This window comes from Fusarium proliferatum, assembly GCF_900067095.1.
Source record: "Fusarium proliferatum ET1 genome assembly, contig: FPRO_scaffold004, whole genome shotgun sequence".
NCBI classification, from domain to species: Eukaryota; Fungi; Ascomycota; class Sordariomycetes; order Hypocreales; family Nectriaceae; genus Fusarium; species Fusarium proliferatum.
Genome location: NW_022194793.1, coordinates 3609485 through 3626410, shown reverse-complemented (window position 1 = coordinate 3626410; position 16926 = coordinate 3609485). Strand labels below are relative to the sequence as shown.

Sequence of the window (16926 nt, the reverse complement as noted above, 5' to 3'; positions counted from 1 at the left end):
GCTATGAGCTTTTTAAATTAAAGAAGAATGGTATAAAGAATACTTTGTATACTTTACAGCATTTATAGGACTGGTGGTACCAGGAGGCATGGTGGCGTGTTACAGTACGAACTAGCGAAATGGTGGCTGTGTGTTAGGGGGAACGAGAAGACCAAGGGGGTGGATTGAATTTCTGCTTAGTGGAAGTAATCTACACTCACGCCACTTGCAAATTCAGGCTGGAGAGGACACAGCTAGTTCAGGATCGCTAGTACGTAGCTCATGGTGACCACTCAAACCGTGCCAGGCCGCGGACTTTGAATCATCTAGCCGACAGTAATTTGAGCTGTATGTGTTATTTGCAGATTAGACCCGTAGCCGACAGTTTGAATCATTATAGAGAACTTAGATCTAGCATACTCACAACGACTGTAGACCCCCGAGGAAAAAGAACAAGAAGCAACCGAATCGAATTTGCAGGTTCAAATTTATGAACCAGAATGAGCAGCCTGTTAGTGGTTGGTAAGGTTGCGCGACTCTTCCTTCTTCTTTTCTTTCTCCTTCCTCGCTCTGTCTCTTGCCTCCTTGGCCATCTTGTCATAATTATCCCATCTCTTTTGTTCTTCCTCACGTAATTCTCCCGTGAAGAAAATTGGCAGCATACTCTTCCCTAGGCGGGAATAACGTTCCTCAACTTCGAGCAAAGTGTCCATGACCTTGGGCTTGCCTATGACTTCCACAAACTCAAGAGGCACGCCGAATGCTTCGGGAGAGCGACTCGTGCCAGCGACGTACATGTTCTGCAGAATGCCTATGCCACCAACTGCAAGGAGGAACCATGTATTCTGCCTGATTCCCGACGCGGTGATAAGGAGAAGGATCCAGAGGAAGCCGAGAGCGGTGACAATCAATCTAGTTTCCCGATCGGCAAACGCACCCGAATCGGCAGCAGCGAGATCCTCAAGATCCAGACCGATGCCCACACCCTGGATCACGATGGCGTGTTGGCTGCCGTTTCCACGGGTTAACACAAAGGTCTTTTCCGTGTCGGTTCGGCACGCCCACTTCTCCTTTGACCACTGCGGCAAAGCCCCAGAAGCAAAGGACAACAGGATGCCGGCAGCCGTAATTACAAGAATGCTCCAGTCGCCGAATATGCCGCATGGTATAGCTGCCACGCCAAGCTGGACGATGCAGGTGAGGAAGCCGGCGATGTACGGAGCGTCGTATCCGGGATAGCCCTTGGTGGCTTTCCTTGCTCTGTAGACAGAAACACAAAGTCCGGCCTTGGGCGGTCGCTCCGGTTCCGGCCGACCTTTCTGCCTCGCACGTTGTTTCAGATCCTCCCACTTCAGCTCGATGATTTCCTCAACGCGAGCACGGACCGCATTCGGACTTGGGTCCAATGGCTGAGCTGACGGCTCCACTGCCCGAGGTTGCTTGTCCATCCATGTCTCAAAGTCTCTTACCATACGGCCGATAATCCAGCTGTTGTTATCGCGAGTATACCCAGTCTCGCCATTGATAACAGTGCAGGAGAAGTCAGCGGGTGGCATCAGCTTATTCTCGCCGATCGCCGAAACAACAGCGGTTATCGCGTAAGCAACCCAACCTAAGTAACGCCAGAAAATCATTCGTTAGCTGCATGAGAGACAAGGTCAATTGGGAAGACGTCCGTACCAAACGAGAACGCGACTGGCGTAAAGCGCGATCCTACCAATTGTGCTAGCGCGCGAGCAACAACATCACCACCGAGAATCAGGAGCACGGAGAAAACGTCGCTCGGATGTTTCCATTGCTCGGAGAACTCGTTGGAGGGAAGTCCGGGATTGAAAGCACGACGGACGATTTGTGACAGGGGGGCCATAGCGCTCATTTGGGTAATTACGCGAGTTATCTTCCAAGACGCCGATGATATGTATGGTAGAAAAAGCGATCCGCGACCCTTAAGTTATAGAGGGAATTTAGGGTATGCTTCTTACGACCTAATGAAGAAAAGCGCTTATGTCACATGCCCCTTACTAAAATCTCACCAATTATAGAGAGACTTGTACGAGCTTGCCTTAAATAAATACTAGAAGTTATTTTAAGGCTTAAAATAATAAAACTAAAAATTCTTTCATTAAATAAAATTATATATATAAGCTTTATATTACAGGATAAATTTAAAGATTAAAAATATAAAATTCTATAGATTGTATGTATAAATTATAATCGATTAATTTATAGCTATAATACCTTAACTTAAATAGAACTCTCTTTAATATTAAGACTTTCCTTTTTATCTTCAGCAGAATGGTTAATACTCTCTTGAGCAATAGATTCTGTCGATATAGCATCAATTGGATCACCAAAGAGCTCTTGAATATCTTCAAGAGACATTTTAGATGTCTAAGACCAGATGAGCTGTTATCTCCAAAGCAAAGATCGCCACAACATACCTCAGGGAATGTGAAATAAGCATACACAATGATGATTGACGTTAGGCCGATAAACACCAGGTAGAACTTCCAACCAATGTTGGCAAACGCCGTAGGCGCAGCTGTTGTAAAAATAATGGTAGCGAAAAACAGACCAGAGACTGAAATCGAAAGGCCCTTTGCCCGGACTGGCGTGGGAAAGATCTCGGATGCATAGACATAAGACGTAGCGTCGCAGCAAAGAGTGAAGATGGTGACGTGAAGAAAGAGGAAAAAGACAGCGCCTGACGCAGCCCCTCGATGGTTTGTCTTCTCAAAAATGGACATAGTAATGCATTCTCCCACAAGGGCAAGAACGCAACCCGCGAAGCCGGTAACTATGATGTTTTAGCAAACTCCCATTTCAGAGCCATATCCATGCCCGGATCCAGTAAAACGTAGTACTCACGAAGCATCTTGACTCGCCCCATATGGTCCACAAGGTAAGCATTTATGAAATTGCCGAAAGGGGCCACAGAGATCCAACCGCACTGGATAAGAAGTTGTTGGACGGCGTTGAATCCCAAGCTCTTATACAGCAGGGGTCCATAATCTGACTCGTTAGCACTTGAGCGGCCCCGAGTTTTCATAGACCATTGCTACTCACTGTTGATAACAATAGTTGCTGTGGCCTGGCAACCAAACGTGGTGAGGAAGCCAGTGATGCATCTTTTTCTCATTGAAGGACTCTTAAAAAGATCAACAAACCTAATTTGTTGCTCAATTTCGCAGATAGTTTGTCTTCGGAGAGTCTCGAAATCCGCATCGTGAATTTCTTGATCGGACGTCGAACCTCCTGTAGCTCCGAGGCGGGAATAGTTATATGAGTCACGAGCGTCATCCATACGGTTTGCTAGAATGACTGCCGAAAAGTCAGGTACTGGAAGATGTTGTTTATAAGGGATGAACTTACGCCAACGGGGGGTTTCTCGCAGCATCAAAATGCCAATAGCAAGTAAGAGTGAGGGCAAGCACTGAATGGCCAGAGGAATACGCCATTGGGCACCTGATGCTTCCACGAAGTAGAATCCCAAGCCGACCCAACTTGCCAGAGCATATCCTGTGCCGATCATGCCACCATGGATGCCGACCAAAAGTCCGCGAATATTTGATGGCGACATTTCACTTTGATAAAGCGGAACCAAGGTAACCAGAGCCCCTGCGAAGAGTTAGTTTCACGACTTCGCGGGATGTTCTCCTCTGTCAACATACCGATACCAACACCAGTGAGAAAACGCATAGCAATAAACATGCCAATGTCGACACTTCCAGCCTGGAGGGCTCCGCCGATGGTCGAAATGAGTGCAGCAACCAGAATGGCCTTGCGGCGGCCGAAATGGTCAGCAATTGCGTAGCAACCCAAGGTTCCAAGGAAACCTCCGGCCTGAAACAATCCGTTGATAGCTCCCATGAGGTCATTCGCGTTTGGTCGTGTATCCAAGGCGAAGTAACTCAGGAATGTCGGCTGGCCGAGTGTCGTAGCAATGATGCTGGATGCATAGCCATAGCTGAGACTGCCGAGAGCCACAAATATGACAATCTGTGTAAGTTAGACTGAGGTCTCTCTAGTTAAACTGAGTATACGAACAGGTAAACGCATTGGTGAAGAAGACTCCATTATGAACTGGATATTAAAAGCTTCTCTTGGTGAATCGTGTTGTTTTGGTCAATTGCTTTTAATGACTTGTCATGGAGGATCATTAGGCATTTATACATCTCTATATAACTGCATTGTATCTTGTCCGATCTGCCTTACCGAGATATCCCAAGATTTCCTCCAGTGCCACAAGCCGTTAATGCATACTCCGTAGTCACATTCACTATCACTCTTGGATGTGTCGCTTATCGGTTGACAGGAGCTATGCCGGATGGGGTAAATTTTGAAGTTTAACTGCTTGCCTTTAATTGGCTGCTGATAACTACCCCGTTTGCACCTCCGGGTAATACCTATCCTTAATGACTAGCTTGTCGTATCTTAGATCTAGAAGCTAGACTTGATCCCCTGAAAGAAAGATAAAAAGATAAGGAGACTTAGTGCCGGTAAAGGTCGAGAACCTGGGGAAGTAGCAGCTGATAAAAGATAAGAAATTGTGTTTTCCGGGGACATAGGTCTAGGATAGGTAGTACCCGAGCCACTACCTTTATGGTTTACTGGACAATCTGTACATAACAATACCGCCAACGACTAAAATCCCTTCTCTTTCCGGTATATTTATCGTGATAATAATATCGTTGGCATCATTGGCCATTATTCTAGCCGCATTACGTTTGATGACCTCATATATTATCGGGAATTAACCGAGAAACGGCCCGGGTAATGGTCTTATCATGTCAGCTCGGAATGTCTTCGTCCCCTTGATATGTCGTCCGTCTATTGTACTTGGATCTACATTTTCTACTATTCCTATAACTCCCCAGGTTATTCAACGAGATTATATGTCTTTATTGAAGTCTTGATATTAATAGAAAGCCTTATATCTATCTAACTATATGTAACTGTTATAAGAATATGTATAATGTTTACAACAGGAGAATACTAAGGAGTCTAATTCCTATAGTTGCTAGTAGTACTTTAGTAGTAGCCTTGACTAGCTATTTTTAATACCTGAGCTCGATATCTATGATCACTACTATAAGCTTGATTTTCTGCTTTACTTGCGCTGTCTGTCCCTTAATAGAGAAAAGAGTATATATGACGTACTTAGAGGTATTTTTATCTGCAATAAATACGATCTATAACTACTGCTAGGACTATAGTTTTCTTTATTGTTGCCTTATCTTACCTTTATAATGTAGGCACTTTGTCGCCATTATTTAACTTCTATTAGGGCATTTTAAGGTTTCTTGAAGAGTTTTAACACTCTTGGACTGGTAGTTATGGAAGCTCAATTTAATTCCTGCAGGGCAGAAACGTTCTATAAACTTGGCAAGCCAGCTGGTCACCTTCTGGTGCTATCTTTTTATCTAAAGCATATAACTGGGCTACTGTCTGCCAGTGCATGTTTGGGTAAGTCTTTCTTGCACTTAATACTTGGCAGCATTATATATTTAACAGATTCGGTTATAGAAACTGTATATATGTAATCATCTTCGAGATGCCGTTAAAAGACATAATTGTTGCCTTAGACCCCTCTACTCTTATAGAAAGAAAAGATTTAAGCTAAACAGTGTCAGCATTAAAGCAAGGGCAATGGCAGCATAAATAGGCCTAAGAATGAGCTATGCATATATACTATAATAATAGGCATCATAGGTACTTCAAAGACTTTCAAAACGATAGCGTTCTGTCACAAAAAGCATATAACCTAAAGATTTGCCCAAGGCTGATAACTGTCTTCACACATGAGTCGCTGGAATTGACGACGTCTGATGCCAATATTTCCTCCATCGAAAAGCGGGAATACAGCTGCATCAGCTAGAAGGCGAGGGAAGCCCGTGTCATTTGCATATGATGTCCTAAAAGCGCGTTAGCTCAATGCAGAAACAGGGTATAAGTGCTAAGAACTTACATGCCGACTACCTGCATGCATTCGTACACGCATTGGATCGCCGAATCGGAGCTGTGAATCTTTGCTTCCAGGCAGGCTTCAAACCGAGCCTTAGAATCGCCAGGACCATTGTCCAAAGAGTCTAGAGCCTTCCACACCAGCGCTCGTGACGAGTCGATTCTCATCTTGGCATTGATGAGCAAGTCAGCGGGACTCTGCCTCTGGATGATGGGTACCGAGCCTCCTCTATAGTCGTTCTTAGCGAACGCCAGCGCCTTTTCGAAAGCAGCGCGCATGGTGCCGACAGCCATAGCTCCAACCATGGCTCCCGTGATACCAAAGGCCTCTTCGATTTGCTTCGCACCTGTACCAGGAGCAAACAAGACGTGGTCAACGGGAACTTTGAAGTTGTTGTATCGTGTTTGAGGGCCGGTGACGGCGATATGTCCCATGAGATTTGGTTCTTCGAGCATCTGGTAGGCTTCAGGTGGGTTCTGAGCTACCACTTCTCGAGTCACAAGCAGCACCATCAAGGTGGAGGATGGGTCGACGTCAGCCTTCTCAGGGCCGCCGTCCTCGGAGTATCGAACACAGAGGCAAGAAAGGGTTGCACCTTTGGCATCCCAGCCAGCACTGTTGGTGGTCCAGCGCTATCATAGAGTTAGTAACACAGTACATAGAGAGCAACACCGGTTCTTACCTTTTCACCACTGACAACGTAGAAATCTCCTTCCTTCCTAGCAGTAACACCTAGGCCTTTGCCACCCTGTTCGAGATGATTGGCCGTACCACCAGGTTCCGAATGAGTCAAACTTGCAAGATAATCACCATCCCCCGAGATGAAGGGTGTCAAAAATCGTGCCTTTTGCTCAGGCGTGCCGCCAATGAGAAGAGGAAGCAAGCCAAGGGCAGTACCAACCAGGTGAATTGTAATGCTCGAGTCGACAGCATAGAGCTCTTCGAGGATGAAAGCAGATTCCAAGAGACCACTTGCATCTCCGCCATCAGCCTTTGGAATCAAGGCCTTGAGCAAACCTGCTTGCACCAGCTTGGAGTAGAAAGGGCGGGTGGCGCGAAAGCGATCAATCTGATCAGGGAACTTGGAGTAGGCGGCATAGGCAGACCCTAGGACCTCCTTGGCGATTTTTGCAGCCTTAGCTCGCAAGAGCTGCTGGCTTTCGGTCAATGTAAATTGAACCATTGTGAGGTGATAATTACTCAGTGCTTGATAAAGTCGCTTTGTTCAGGAGGTGAGTTTGGTGTTGGTAAGAGTACGAATAAGTCAGATGTAATGGTGGCTTTTATAACCTAGACTTCTCCAATATCAAGTTATTTCCTATCTACATCATTATATCTATATGCTACCCATTCTAGCGTTGTATCAGCTTCGGTAAATAGCTAGACCCAATCCTCCCCATACCGAGATAGATAGGTTTCCTATCTCCGATTTGGATGTTAGGGATCAATTACTCAACCACCATAAGTCTAACTCGCCATTAAAATATCACACCACTTGATTGGACACTAGCTTACAAACTGCAACCTTACTTCTTAGTGTCCAATAATCATACCAGCTTACCCGTTCTACTGAATGTGTCTGCCCCGCACTTTGAACATGTGGAGGATAAGAACTACCCGGGACGGACTTTATCCTATCTTTAACTGATAAGCTCCGGATAGGCAGAAACCATAAAATTACGGGTCCTTTCTTGACTCCGGTAGGTGTTGAGAAATGATCTGCTTTTTGGCATTCGGCGGTATCCATTGATAGCCACGACAGGACATGACAACAAGCCAAATACTGACAGCAATTTCTTGTATTTGGAACTGTTTAACGACTTTCTACAGGAAAGCAAGAGCGTAGCTCAACAATACACGCTTCAATATATCTATAGAAACAAGAAGCCTGTGAATTCTAACCTGGTTAATTACATTTCGTTATAATTTTAATCGCATATCCGTTTTCTCAATTTACACGATTTGGTATACTATTTATAAGCGTTTCGACTCAGAATATACGACTTTCGCATTTATCGGTCGAATTATGCGTTGTACTTTATTCTTTCATCACAAGACTAGGACAGCCCAATGGAAACTTACCCATAAACAGCAACGCAGACAATAAAGAAAGTCTACTGCCAGTTTAGCCCAATGAAACGCAGGCACATGGGGTGTGATAGAAGAACAATGAATGAGGTGTCACCGTGTCAGAAAAACGTCATTATGTCAAGTCATTCGAGTCCAAATCATGAATATTGGTTGGATAATGACGGATGGCCTGGAAGTTTAACGCTAGAATCTGGTCGAAATATTCAAACTTTCAGCTATATAAGCGGAGCCAATTCCAGCTGACAGAGAAAAATCTATGGATTGTATACCGTTCTTGAGCCATTCAGAATGCTTTCCTCTAAGCCAGTCTTACTGTGTATCGGCTCCGGTCCCGGAATTGGCCGTTCAGTCACGGCTCTTTTCGCTGCCAAGCGCTATCAAAACGTCGCTCTAATCGCCCGACGACCTGAGCAGCTTGATATTGAGAAAGCGGCTATCCTCGAGGCAACGGGCCACGGAGTCGATGTACGGATGTATGCTCTGGATATCACCGACACAGAGGCGCTCCATTCTACTATCACTCGCATTGAGCAAACATTGGGCAATATCGAGTGTGTTTTCTACAACGCCGCACGAGTTCAAAAGTCATCCTTTTTCACATATCGTGTTGAAGATCTCGAATATGACTTCAAGGTAAGGGTCCCTAGAATAAGTTAACAAGGCGATTCGCTGATGATTTCCAGATCTGTGTGTCGGCCCTATATATTGTGGCAAAGCGACTGATGCCTCACCTTCTAGATCTTGCAGAGATGAAACCATATTTTAAACCAGCTTTTATCGTGACGAGTTCGATGCTGCCTGTTGAACCAATGCCGGACCTTTTTGCCTTGTCTCTTGCAAAAGCAGCCCAGCGCAATCTGGTTAAAAGTCTGTCCATGACATATGGGCCACATGGAGTTCATATCGGTGTCATCAATGTCGCAGGCTTTGTATCTCCAGAGGACAAGGTGACAAATCCTAATAATATCGCGCAGAAGACTTGGGAATGGTTTGATACGAGGGGAAATGCCCCATTTGAGGTGCGGATTTAGATCAATTTAGTGCTCCAACCGTGGAGCACTAGATAGTTTGTATCCGTAGTCTATTATGTATTAATTTTAAGTAAGCGGTCTTTGACCAGTGAAGGTGTTGGTGTGTATTTAGACAGAATACTATCTGCTAATTGACTTAAAATCCATTTACTTCGGAACATAATAGTAATGGCAGAATATTTTAAAAATGCTTCTAATAGTAGAATTATAGACCAGAGAATATCTTCAGTATAACCCTTATGTCATTTTGGGATCCTTTGCCAGCCAAGGGTCAAGATCATATAAGTCTGCGAGCGAAGACATAGTCTCCGCCCCAAACATGTCATTCATAAAGGTTTGATCAGTCAGCAGCCACTGGAGGTTGTCAAATTCAACATTAGAAGCCTCTTGTGGACTGAACTGATTTGAGGGTTGTTGGGCGTTTCCTTGCGAAGCTCCCTCCCCAGGTCGTGAGGTTTCAGCTTCCAAACCATTCAAACTAAGATCATGCGTAGCCCAGGATGCTGCTAGTAGTTGAATTGCTCGACATGCTCTAAAGCTCCACGTCCACAAGGTGCCCATTTCTTGTAGAGCCGATACGCAAACTCTAAGCTTTGAGTTTCCTCTTCGTCGAGTAAAAGGGTTGTCAGAGACGGCGTCCATAAGATGAATAGTTGCTGCCGTAAACGTGTGACAGACAGTCCCTACGACAATAAAGCGCTTTGCACTCGTCAGTAGGATGTTTACTATTAGCAGAAAAGTAACAAGGTAACTTACTAATGTGTAATGGTGTTTATAGGTGCGAAGTATTGTTATTATTTCATTGGCTGAGGCGCGACATATCTCCATGTGGCGACATGGGTCTGATGAAGTATCGCCCAGTGATCGTTTTCTGTTACTTATAAATGGTCTATGAAGCAAGATCTGTGCAACGTGATACTGCATGCTACAAATAATTAGTAAAATTAAAGTGATGTATGTCCTGCTGGTCATACTGTAATTGGTATACATGCGGCAATGCTGCTTTTTTAGAGGTAGTGGGCAACCGGAGGAAGGATGGGAGAAGTGCCCAGCATGTCTTCATCTCAATATCCGTTTTTGAGATAAGATCATGCATTTCAGAGGTAGATAAGGTGCTTTTCGGAGCATAGCTGCAGCCGTTTCACTCAGGGTTATTATGCAGCCTTTCAGTACTCATGTGCTCAAAACTTACATGATATCTAATGTCGCGACAGCCAAGCTTAGATGGTCGGACATGTAGTTCGCAGTTGACGGAATCCTTGAAAAGGACTCCCGCACATGCTTTTGTGCGTCCGCTGGAGTGACCCAAGGCTCGAATTCGGCAAGATCAAGGGTGCTCAGTTTTGGACATGTCACATAGTGATTAGCAACTGTCCCAGAGCGCCCCAATCCGAAGACAAAGAGTCTGCGAAACGGTCAATGGCTTGAAATAGGTAAAGAGGAAATTCGCAACTATACTTATCAAGAATCCAGCAACCAGACCATACAACTTGACGAATATTTGCAGCCTCCTTGGAGATAACACCAGATTCAACCAAGTTGGTGCAGTCAATATTGAGGCCAATATTAAACGCCATACGAGTTGCCATGCCTGCATCAAAGTCAAAGGTCAGTTGAATAAAAGTGCTTGGGGCTAGACAAGAACATCATACCTATATAAAGCCAGCCAGCTGGTTCTTTGTTCTCTGCCATACATTGTATTGAGAGGAGTGCAGCGGCTTGAACCGCAGAAATCGTCGTGATCTCACACTCATGCCGTAGAAGGTCCTTGGCATGCACTGCAAATTCGACGCCTGCCGTTGAAGGGTCATCAGGATCTGTTCGTAGGCACGTACGGTCCGAGTATCGTGCAGCCACGGAGTATATCGCCCAGAGGAGTAAAGGCGTACAATGTTCCGTAGCGATATCATCATAGAAATCCCGCATGAAGACAGTCTTTTCAACGATGTATACCCACGGATTTTGCCAGCAGAAATAGAGCTCGAGAAGGTGCTCTTGTAGTTCCAGTGGTAATGTGACAACCTGGCTTAGACGGACTTCTGGCTTGCCTCGTTCGGCTATGTTGGATGCCACCTTTTGAACCAAGTTGAAATTGCTCACTGAGCTAAAATACCGTAGCTCGCCATCATCGTCGATTGCAAGCGAACCCGTCTTTTCAGTGATTTGCTGAAGCAAAGCTTCGGTTTCATCCACCTGGACTTTCTCCATATTTGGCGCGTCTCCAGCGGCCCCATCATTTTGAGCAGACTCGGTGACACCAACAGGAATTGATTGACCCAGTGCAACAAGTCGATCCTCCAAAATCTTGATCCGAAGCTGTAACGTCTCAACAAGCTTTTTACTTGGCGGCCTAGGACCTTCCGTTAGATCGTATGTCATTTATATCAACACCAGGTAGTTGAGAGCTAAATGAGAAAATGAATGCTTAGAGTGATACCTGCGCTTATTCTCACTATGGAGATACTGGCAGAGAATATTCTTTGCCAGGCACGAACTGCACGACGGTTCGGCCCCGTCGCACTAGTAAACTCCAAGTTAGGCTGCAAGGACATGCAAACGGCAATAGAAATGCTTACTTTGATGCGCTTTTGACGGCATGATGTGCATGCGACAGATGATCGCTGATGCTTGATACTCTTGGGGCGAATCGGCTTCATGATAAGATGCATATGTGTGCTAAAATAAGTAGAGTAAGTAGCAGAAAAAGACAGCAAGAGACGTTTATGTAGGCAGGCTTCTAAAGCGAATCATAGTGAAGCTTCTTATCTTGTGGCTAGAATACGACTGATAAGACATCGGCTATAGAGGCGGGAAGTAATTGTAAATAGTAGAGGTTAGCTTAATTAGCACATACCTGTAGTAAGTAGTAAGTAGTTAGAGGGAGATAAGAGATAAGTAGGCAGCTTATTAAAACGTTAATATTTAAAAGTATTAAAAAGGGAATAAGAGACTTAAATCCAGAATAAATAATTATTAAAATTTAAATAAGCTTAATATCACACATACTAACATTTCCTTCCACTGTTTCACCATTCATTACTCCATACAGATAAGAATACCCAACAACTGTATAGTACGCCGCATCGTGAGTCGCATCGCTTACTGGTGCCTGCCGGAGAATGAAAGGCATCTTGCTTCCCAACAAGATGGCCACCAAGTCACCCTGCTTCATGTCTGGCGGTCCAAATCCCATGTATCCTCGCTCCGTCACAAAAAAGGCTCTGTCATCATTTGGGAGCCAAAAAGATCGACTAATAAGCCTCAACCGTGCCTGGATGATAGAAATAGCCTCTCTCTGTGCGACTGGGTCCAACCCAGGGAGGTCATCTGGATTCAAACGTAATCCAGACCCATCTCTTGTCCTCCTACACCATAAAGAGAAGAAAATTTCGTCATCTTCAGTTAGTCGCTCATATTTATTCGGTTCTGTCTCCAGAGCTTCATTCAGCATCGTGCGACAGAATGCTTGCTTGACTGTGCCGCCAGTGACATAGTGAGCTTGGGGCTCTGAGTCGTGACCGACCATCTCAGCGAACTCGTCCAGTCGGGGACCCAACGGCGCGTCTTGCGAGAGAGCAAATGTCGTTTCAGAAACGATGTCGATGTGGACGCCTTCGACAGCGAGGACTCGTCCATGGCAAAGATTTGCTACTGTCCCATTTATCGGGCCAGCATTGAACTTCCAGGACCTTGAATGCACCCATAGATCATTCTCCTCGCCATGACTTGAGCAGCTCCAATCGGGACACCAAGTGGGAATTTCCGAGTCCGCCCTTTTCTTCTCTGTGGTGAGCAGAATCTCTAGTGAGTTTGTGTGACGTATGATCTTGAAGGCCGTTTGGGTATAGACCTGTGATACAGGTATCGAGTAATCAGGTAGGATGGAGAGTCGCTCAGAGCAGTCTCTGGTGAGGCCGAGAATTGAATATATCTTATCACGAGCATCGTAGGCTCCCCTTGTACGCGTCATTCCCAGAAATCTCTGGAGGCGCTGGGCTTCTTTATCCGCATACAACTCCCATTCATGTCGTAGACCTTCCAGCGCAGCAGTATGTTGTGATATGGCCAGCAAGTGTGACTGAAGATCGCCTGAAAGACCCTGATAAAAGTCCCGACAGCATCTCTCAATGTGTATAGGAATCATAGAGCCGCCTCTTTCGACGCTGTCTAGAGGCGCCACTACCTCGCCATAGATTGTCGTCGCGCTGCGGCATAGTATAACCTCCTCAACAACCCAAACTCGCCTCCACCAAGGACTACTTGCCAGTTGGTGGAGCACCGCAAGCGTCTCCGCCCAAACTTGCGGATTGGTACGCTCTAAAAAGAAATTGTCAAGACATCTGCCTCGAGCTAGGAGGATTAGGATAGTGTATGCGCTAGAGATGGCCTGCCTTAGGCGTATAGTCGGGCTGAGTTGTGAAAGCTGGTTGTCGGTCATAGTTTGGAAGTTGCCGAAGTCATTCAAGATGGGACGATCTCTGTCATCCCCAAACCAATGGGACCGTGGGGGATCTGTCCATGTTGATTGCTCTTCTGAGCTAATTGTGTCTAATACACCACTCTCACCAAAGTAAACTTGGACCTCGTGAGCTCCTGAATATATATCCTTCATCAATTCGATTTGTCTGGTCTTCTCAGGCTCTGTGCAGACGTTAGCACCATTCGATTATGAAAGAGAGATATAAATATCTGGGATCTGGGGGGCCCAAAGATGGCTTACTATTTGACTGATTGATGCAAAGAGCATCGATCCAAATATGCCGTGCCTCATCAGAATGTCGGAGTCTCCGAAGTGCGCAATGCAAGTTCTTCGTGACGAGAAACGTCACGCCGTTGAGGAGGATGGGAGTCTCGTCTAATGGGTCCCCCCAGGTATATGATAAGGCCTCGTATGTAGGAGTATCATCGAGGGACACAACCTCAAGGTTGCAGTAGACATCTTCAGACCATCTTCCAGGTACTATGGATGCTAGCCGGATCTCTCGCCTGTCAGTGTCGAGTGGAGCGTAGATTCCACTCCTGGGCCAGATTTGCCCAGATTGAAAAAAGTTGCCAATTGAGAAGGCGGGTAAAACATCCCAACTTTTTGGTGTCTGCATCGTTTGAGTCTATAAATCTGCGAATGAACATTCGGCGCGCGATGGGCTTAATTGGGCGAGGCGAGAGCGAGGGTAAAAGGAATGTGACGAAGGAATGAAGTCGAGCGCGCTCTTTCAGCTCCGACGATCAGCTTGTTATCGCTGTACCTCCATGCACCAGGAGTCCTGTAACACAAGTCTAAAAATCGTAAGAAATTATCAAGATTTCAGCTCTCCGTAATTAGACGGAGGTTTACTAATTGAACCATCAGCTATGACTTGGTTAGTGGGATCGAACCAGGATGGACCCGACTCGGACCAGTCGCGTTATCACCTAAAATACTGTGCCAACTTGTGACACCGCTCTCTTGTACTGCCCAATCACTTCTGGGCATCGAAAATGTTCCGAATTTACCCGGGAATATAAGAGGTGAACATCACAGTGTTTTTGAAGTCGGGAATGTGCTTGAAACGTGAGCTTTGTATTTTCATTCCAAAAGATGTGCCGTACAACCAGATGGGCTAGCTCCTAGAGGGATCGTGGTGATTCTCATACTGGCAAATGAGATAGCGTCCATATTGCGCTGGTTACTTGCGGCTTCGACGTCTCACCACAAATACAAACTAGCAAGTCAGTTTCAAGTAGTAGGTCATTGATCTCACGTGCGTACAATTACTTGTCATTAAGAAAGAGTCTTGGCATTGCTTTAACTACAGGCTTGCACACTGCAATCCATACCACGACATCGAATACCAATCCCGAGACTTCATCATCGCCTCCCTAGAACACCTTGAGTCTTTCATCAAGCTTGACACTATCCGGGTATAGAACTGAGCTGGTTCATTCTGTTGGCCATCTCTTCCCATTGCGATAGGGACCAAGGGTCTCTTCAGGCTCACATCATGGATGGCGATACTGACAGGCTCGGCAGCGAAGAATGTAGCGAGACGTCTCAGCAAGGACGTTGGCGGGTTCATCAATGAAGCACATAAAATCCTTCTTGCAATTGCGACATTTTGGGGTGTTCTTCAATTGCTGCATGATGGCTCTGACCTTTGTGGCAGTGACATCCCGGTCTCCATTTAGTTTGCGCACAACCTCTTCGTGTTGGTTCTGAACTGTGCTGAAGTGTTCCATAAGCTTCTGGATTCTCTGACCACAGGCTTCAAGGATCTCGATCGTGAGTTGGTGTTCGAGGTCAATGGTTCGCAGAGCTTGCGTCGAGGCGAGTTCCGCGATATACCGGGCGGTAGCCGTCGCGATGACAGAGCGGATCTCGAAGTTTCTGTTTGCGGTAGACATCTCGACGATGACCTGGGGAATGATGTGAAAGTCCATCTCCTTCTTGAGAATGTTCTCGATCTTGCTAGTCGAAAGCTTTGCCAACTTCGCGATACCGTAGTAGTCAGCGACGGCGTTAACGCGAAGGTGGGATACGATCTGGTAGACAGTCTGGTTTGCAATCTTCTGTGACGCTGTAGGAAGGGCTTTGGACAGTTCGTCGTCGCCGCTAACGATCTCGCCCTCCTCCCTCTTCTCGCCCTGATCGTCCTGCGCCGGCTTTCTCTCGGGTTCGGGTGCGAGTCTGTAGTCTGCGCCGTAGAGAAAAGTCACCATGTACTGAACGGTGCGCACACTGAACTCATTGACTGTAATGACCTTCGAAGTTGTTTCCTGCTCACAGTGTTAGCGAGAGCTGGTGGTTGTGGGCTTTTGCACGTACCTCAAAGCCGCCTTTGAGCGCCGCGCTGATGACAGGCGACTGAGGGCAGACAATCATCTGGTGAAGCTTGAACTCGCGATCCTTGCAGACCATCTTGAAGTCGCTGTACTCTCCGGACTGCAGCAAATGCATAAGAACGGAATGAGGTTGGGGCGCCATCGTGGCGAGCCTTCGGGTCGATTGTTGAGGCTCTCTGTGGTTTGGTGTGAAGATGCAGAGATAAGAAGTTGCCGTTGAGATTTTGAAGAAGGAGGAAACAAAGAAGCAAGCAGCGCGGCAGTGAATGATGTCATAGAGATGCAGCAGCCTTCTCTCCCATTTGCTCTGTGATAAACGCGTGTATGTTTGTCGGTAGCCTGCAGTGCCTGACAGTGCTTGACGGCCCGAGCTCAAATACCATCACAAACACTGGCCAATTCACCAGATTGCCAACTGATGCATCATAACGATTGGCGGAGAACAGCAGGTTTTGGCCTCTGTTGATTTTACAGGTACCTAGATCCACTACAGAGTCACCCAAGAAGTGAAGTCGGGTCAAGTTTGGTAGATCCACCGCAAACTGAATGTGACAACTCCACTCTGGGTTACAGCACATTCTTGTTTCTGACACAGAAAGGCATATAAGACTGGATTGAGAAGTTGTACTTGCCACTAAATCAACTCAAATGTATTCATGGACAAAGGGTAACTTGGTAGTCATATGTCTGCACTTGCTCACCTTGGAACCAAGCTTACAGATACCCATGACTCTCCAACCACGAACGGACATTGGACACGCCACGTTCAGCCCATGATCTTCGATGCTCCATGCCCTCCAAGTTCTGGTCAAGCACCATGTGGTAGCTCTTTGTGTCACGCATCAAAAAGAATGCTTTCACATCCTCAATTTGCTCCTGGGTATGCCGACCCTCTAGAGCATTCCAAGGAACAAAGACGCGATGTCAACCGGAGCCTCTTTCTCCACCCTCTCCCAATTCTCCTTGTCCACTCCCAAAGCTCAATCGCCCCGTGAGCCGTTCCGCCAGCCCGCCAACTGAGGTAGAACATCTAGTCTCCAG

At 46.2% G+C, this 16926-nt stretch overlaps 7 protein-coding genes across 7 annotated transcripts; 1 reads left to right on the top strand and 6 right to left on the bottom strand.

Annotated features, from left to right (window-relative positions):
- Positions 1 to 491: 491 nt before the first annotated feature.
- FPRO_05361 (uncharacterized protein) lies at positions 492 to 1846 on the bottom strand (the record flags this gene model as incomplete). Its single annotated transcript, XM_031230970.1, has 2 exons — positions 492 to 1591; positions 1660 to 1846. 2 exons carry the CDS (start codon positions 1844 to 1846, stop codon positions 492 to 494), a joined length of 1287 nt encoding a protein of 428 aa, XP_031081054.1.
- A 377-nt stretch (positions 1847 to 2223) lies between these two features.
- FPRO_05360 (uncharacterized protein) lies at positions 2224 to 4056 on the bottom strand (the record flags this gene model as incomplete). Its single annotated transcript, XM_031230969.1, has 7 exons — positions 2224 to 2370; positions 2421 to 2776; positions 2848 to 2991; positions 3046 to 3300; positions 3352 to 3597; positions 3651 to 3978; positions 4027 to 4056. 7 exons carry the CDS (start codon positions 4054 to 4056, stop codon positions 2224 to 2226), a joined length of 1506 nt encoding a protein of 501 aa, XP_031081053.1.
- Positions 4057 to 5743: 1687 nt separating this feature from the next.
- FPRO_05359 (uncharacterized protein) lies at positions 5744 to 7127 on the bottom strand (the record flags this gene model as incomplete). The annotated part of the gene is made up of 3 exons (XM_031230968.1): positions 5744 to 5894; positions 5948 to 6576; positions 6627 to 7127. 3 exons carry the CDS (start codon positions 7125 to 7127, stop codon positions 5744 to 5746), a joined length of 1281 nt encoding a protein of 426 aa, XP_031081052.1.
- Positions 7128 to 8323: 1196 nt separating this feature from the next.
- FPRO_05358 (uncharacterized protein) lies at positions 8324 to 9066 on the top strand (the record flags this gene model as incomplete). The annotated part of the gene is made up of 2 exons (XM_031230967.1): positions 8324 to 8668; positions 8719 to 9066. 2 exons carry the CDS (start codon positions 8324 to 8326, stop codon positions 9064 to 9066), a joined length of 693 nt encoding a protein of 230 aa, XP_031081051.1.
- Positions 9067 to 10254: 1188 nt separating this feature from the next.
- On the bottom strand, positions 10255 to 11445 carry FPRO_05357 (uncharacterized protein; the record flags this gene model as incomplete). Its single annotated transcript, XM_031230966.1, has 3 exons — positions 10255 to 10471; positions 10525 to 10657; positions 10719 to 11445. The coding sequence occupies 3 exons, from the start codon at positions 11443 to 11445 to the stop codon at positions 10255 to 10257; spliced, it is 1077 nt and encodes a 358-aa protein (XP_031081050.1).
- A 601-nt stretch (positions 11446 to 12046) lies between these two features.
- Positions 12047 to 14165, bottom strand: FPRO_05356 (uncharacterized protein; the record flags this gene model as incomplete). The annotated part of the gene is made up of 2 exons (XM_031230965.1): positions 12047 to 13707; positions 13787 to 14165. The coding sequence occupies 2 exons, from the start codon at positions 14163 to 14165 to the stop codon at positions 12047 to 12049; spliced, it is 2040 nt and encodes a 679-aa protein (XP_031081049.1).
- Positions 14166 to 15045: 880 nt separating this feature from the next.
- On the bottom strand, positions 15046 to 16027 carry FPRO_05355 (uncharacterized protein; the record flags this gene model as incomplete). The annotated part of the gene is made up of 2 exons (XM_031230964.1): positions 15046 to 15819; positions 15869 to 16027. The coding sequence occupies 2 exons, from the start codon at positions 16025 to 16027 to the stop codon at positions 15046 to 15048; spliced, it is 933 nt and encodes a 310-aa protein (XP_031081048.1).
- Between the last annotated feature and the right edge of the window lie 899 nt (positions 16028 to 16926).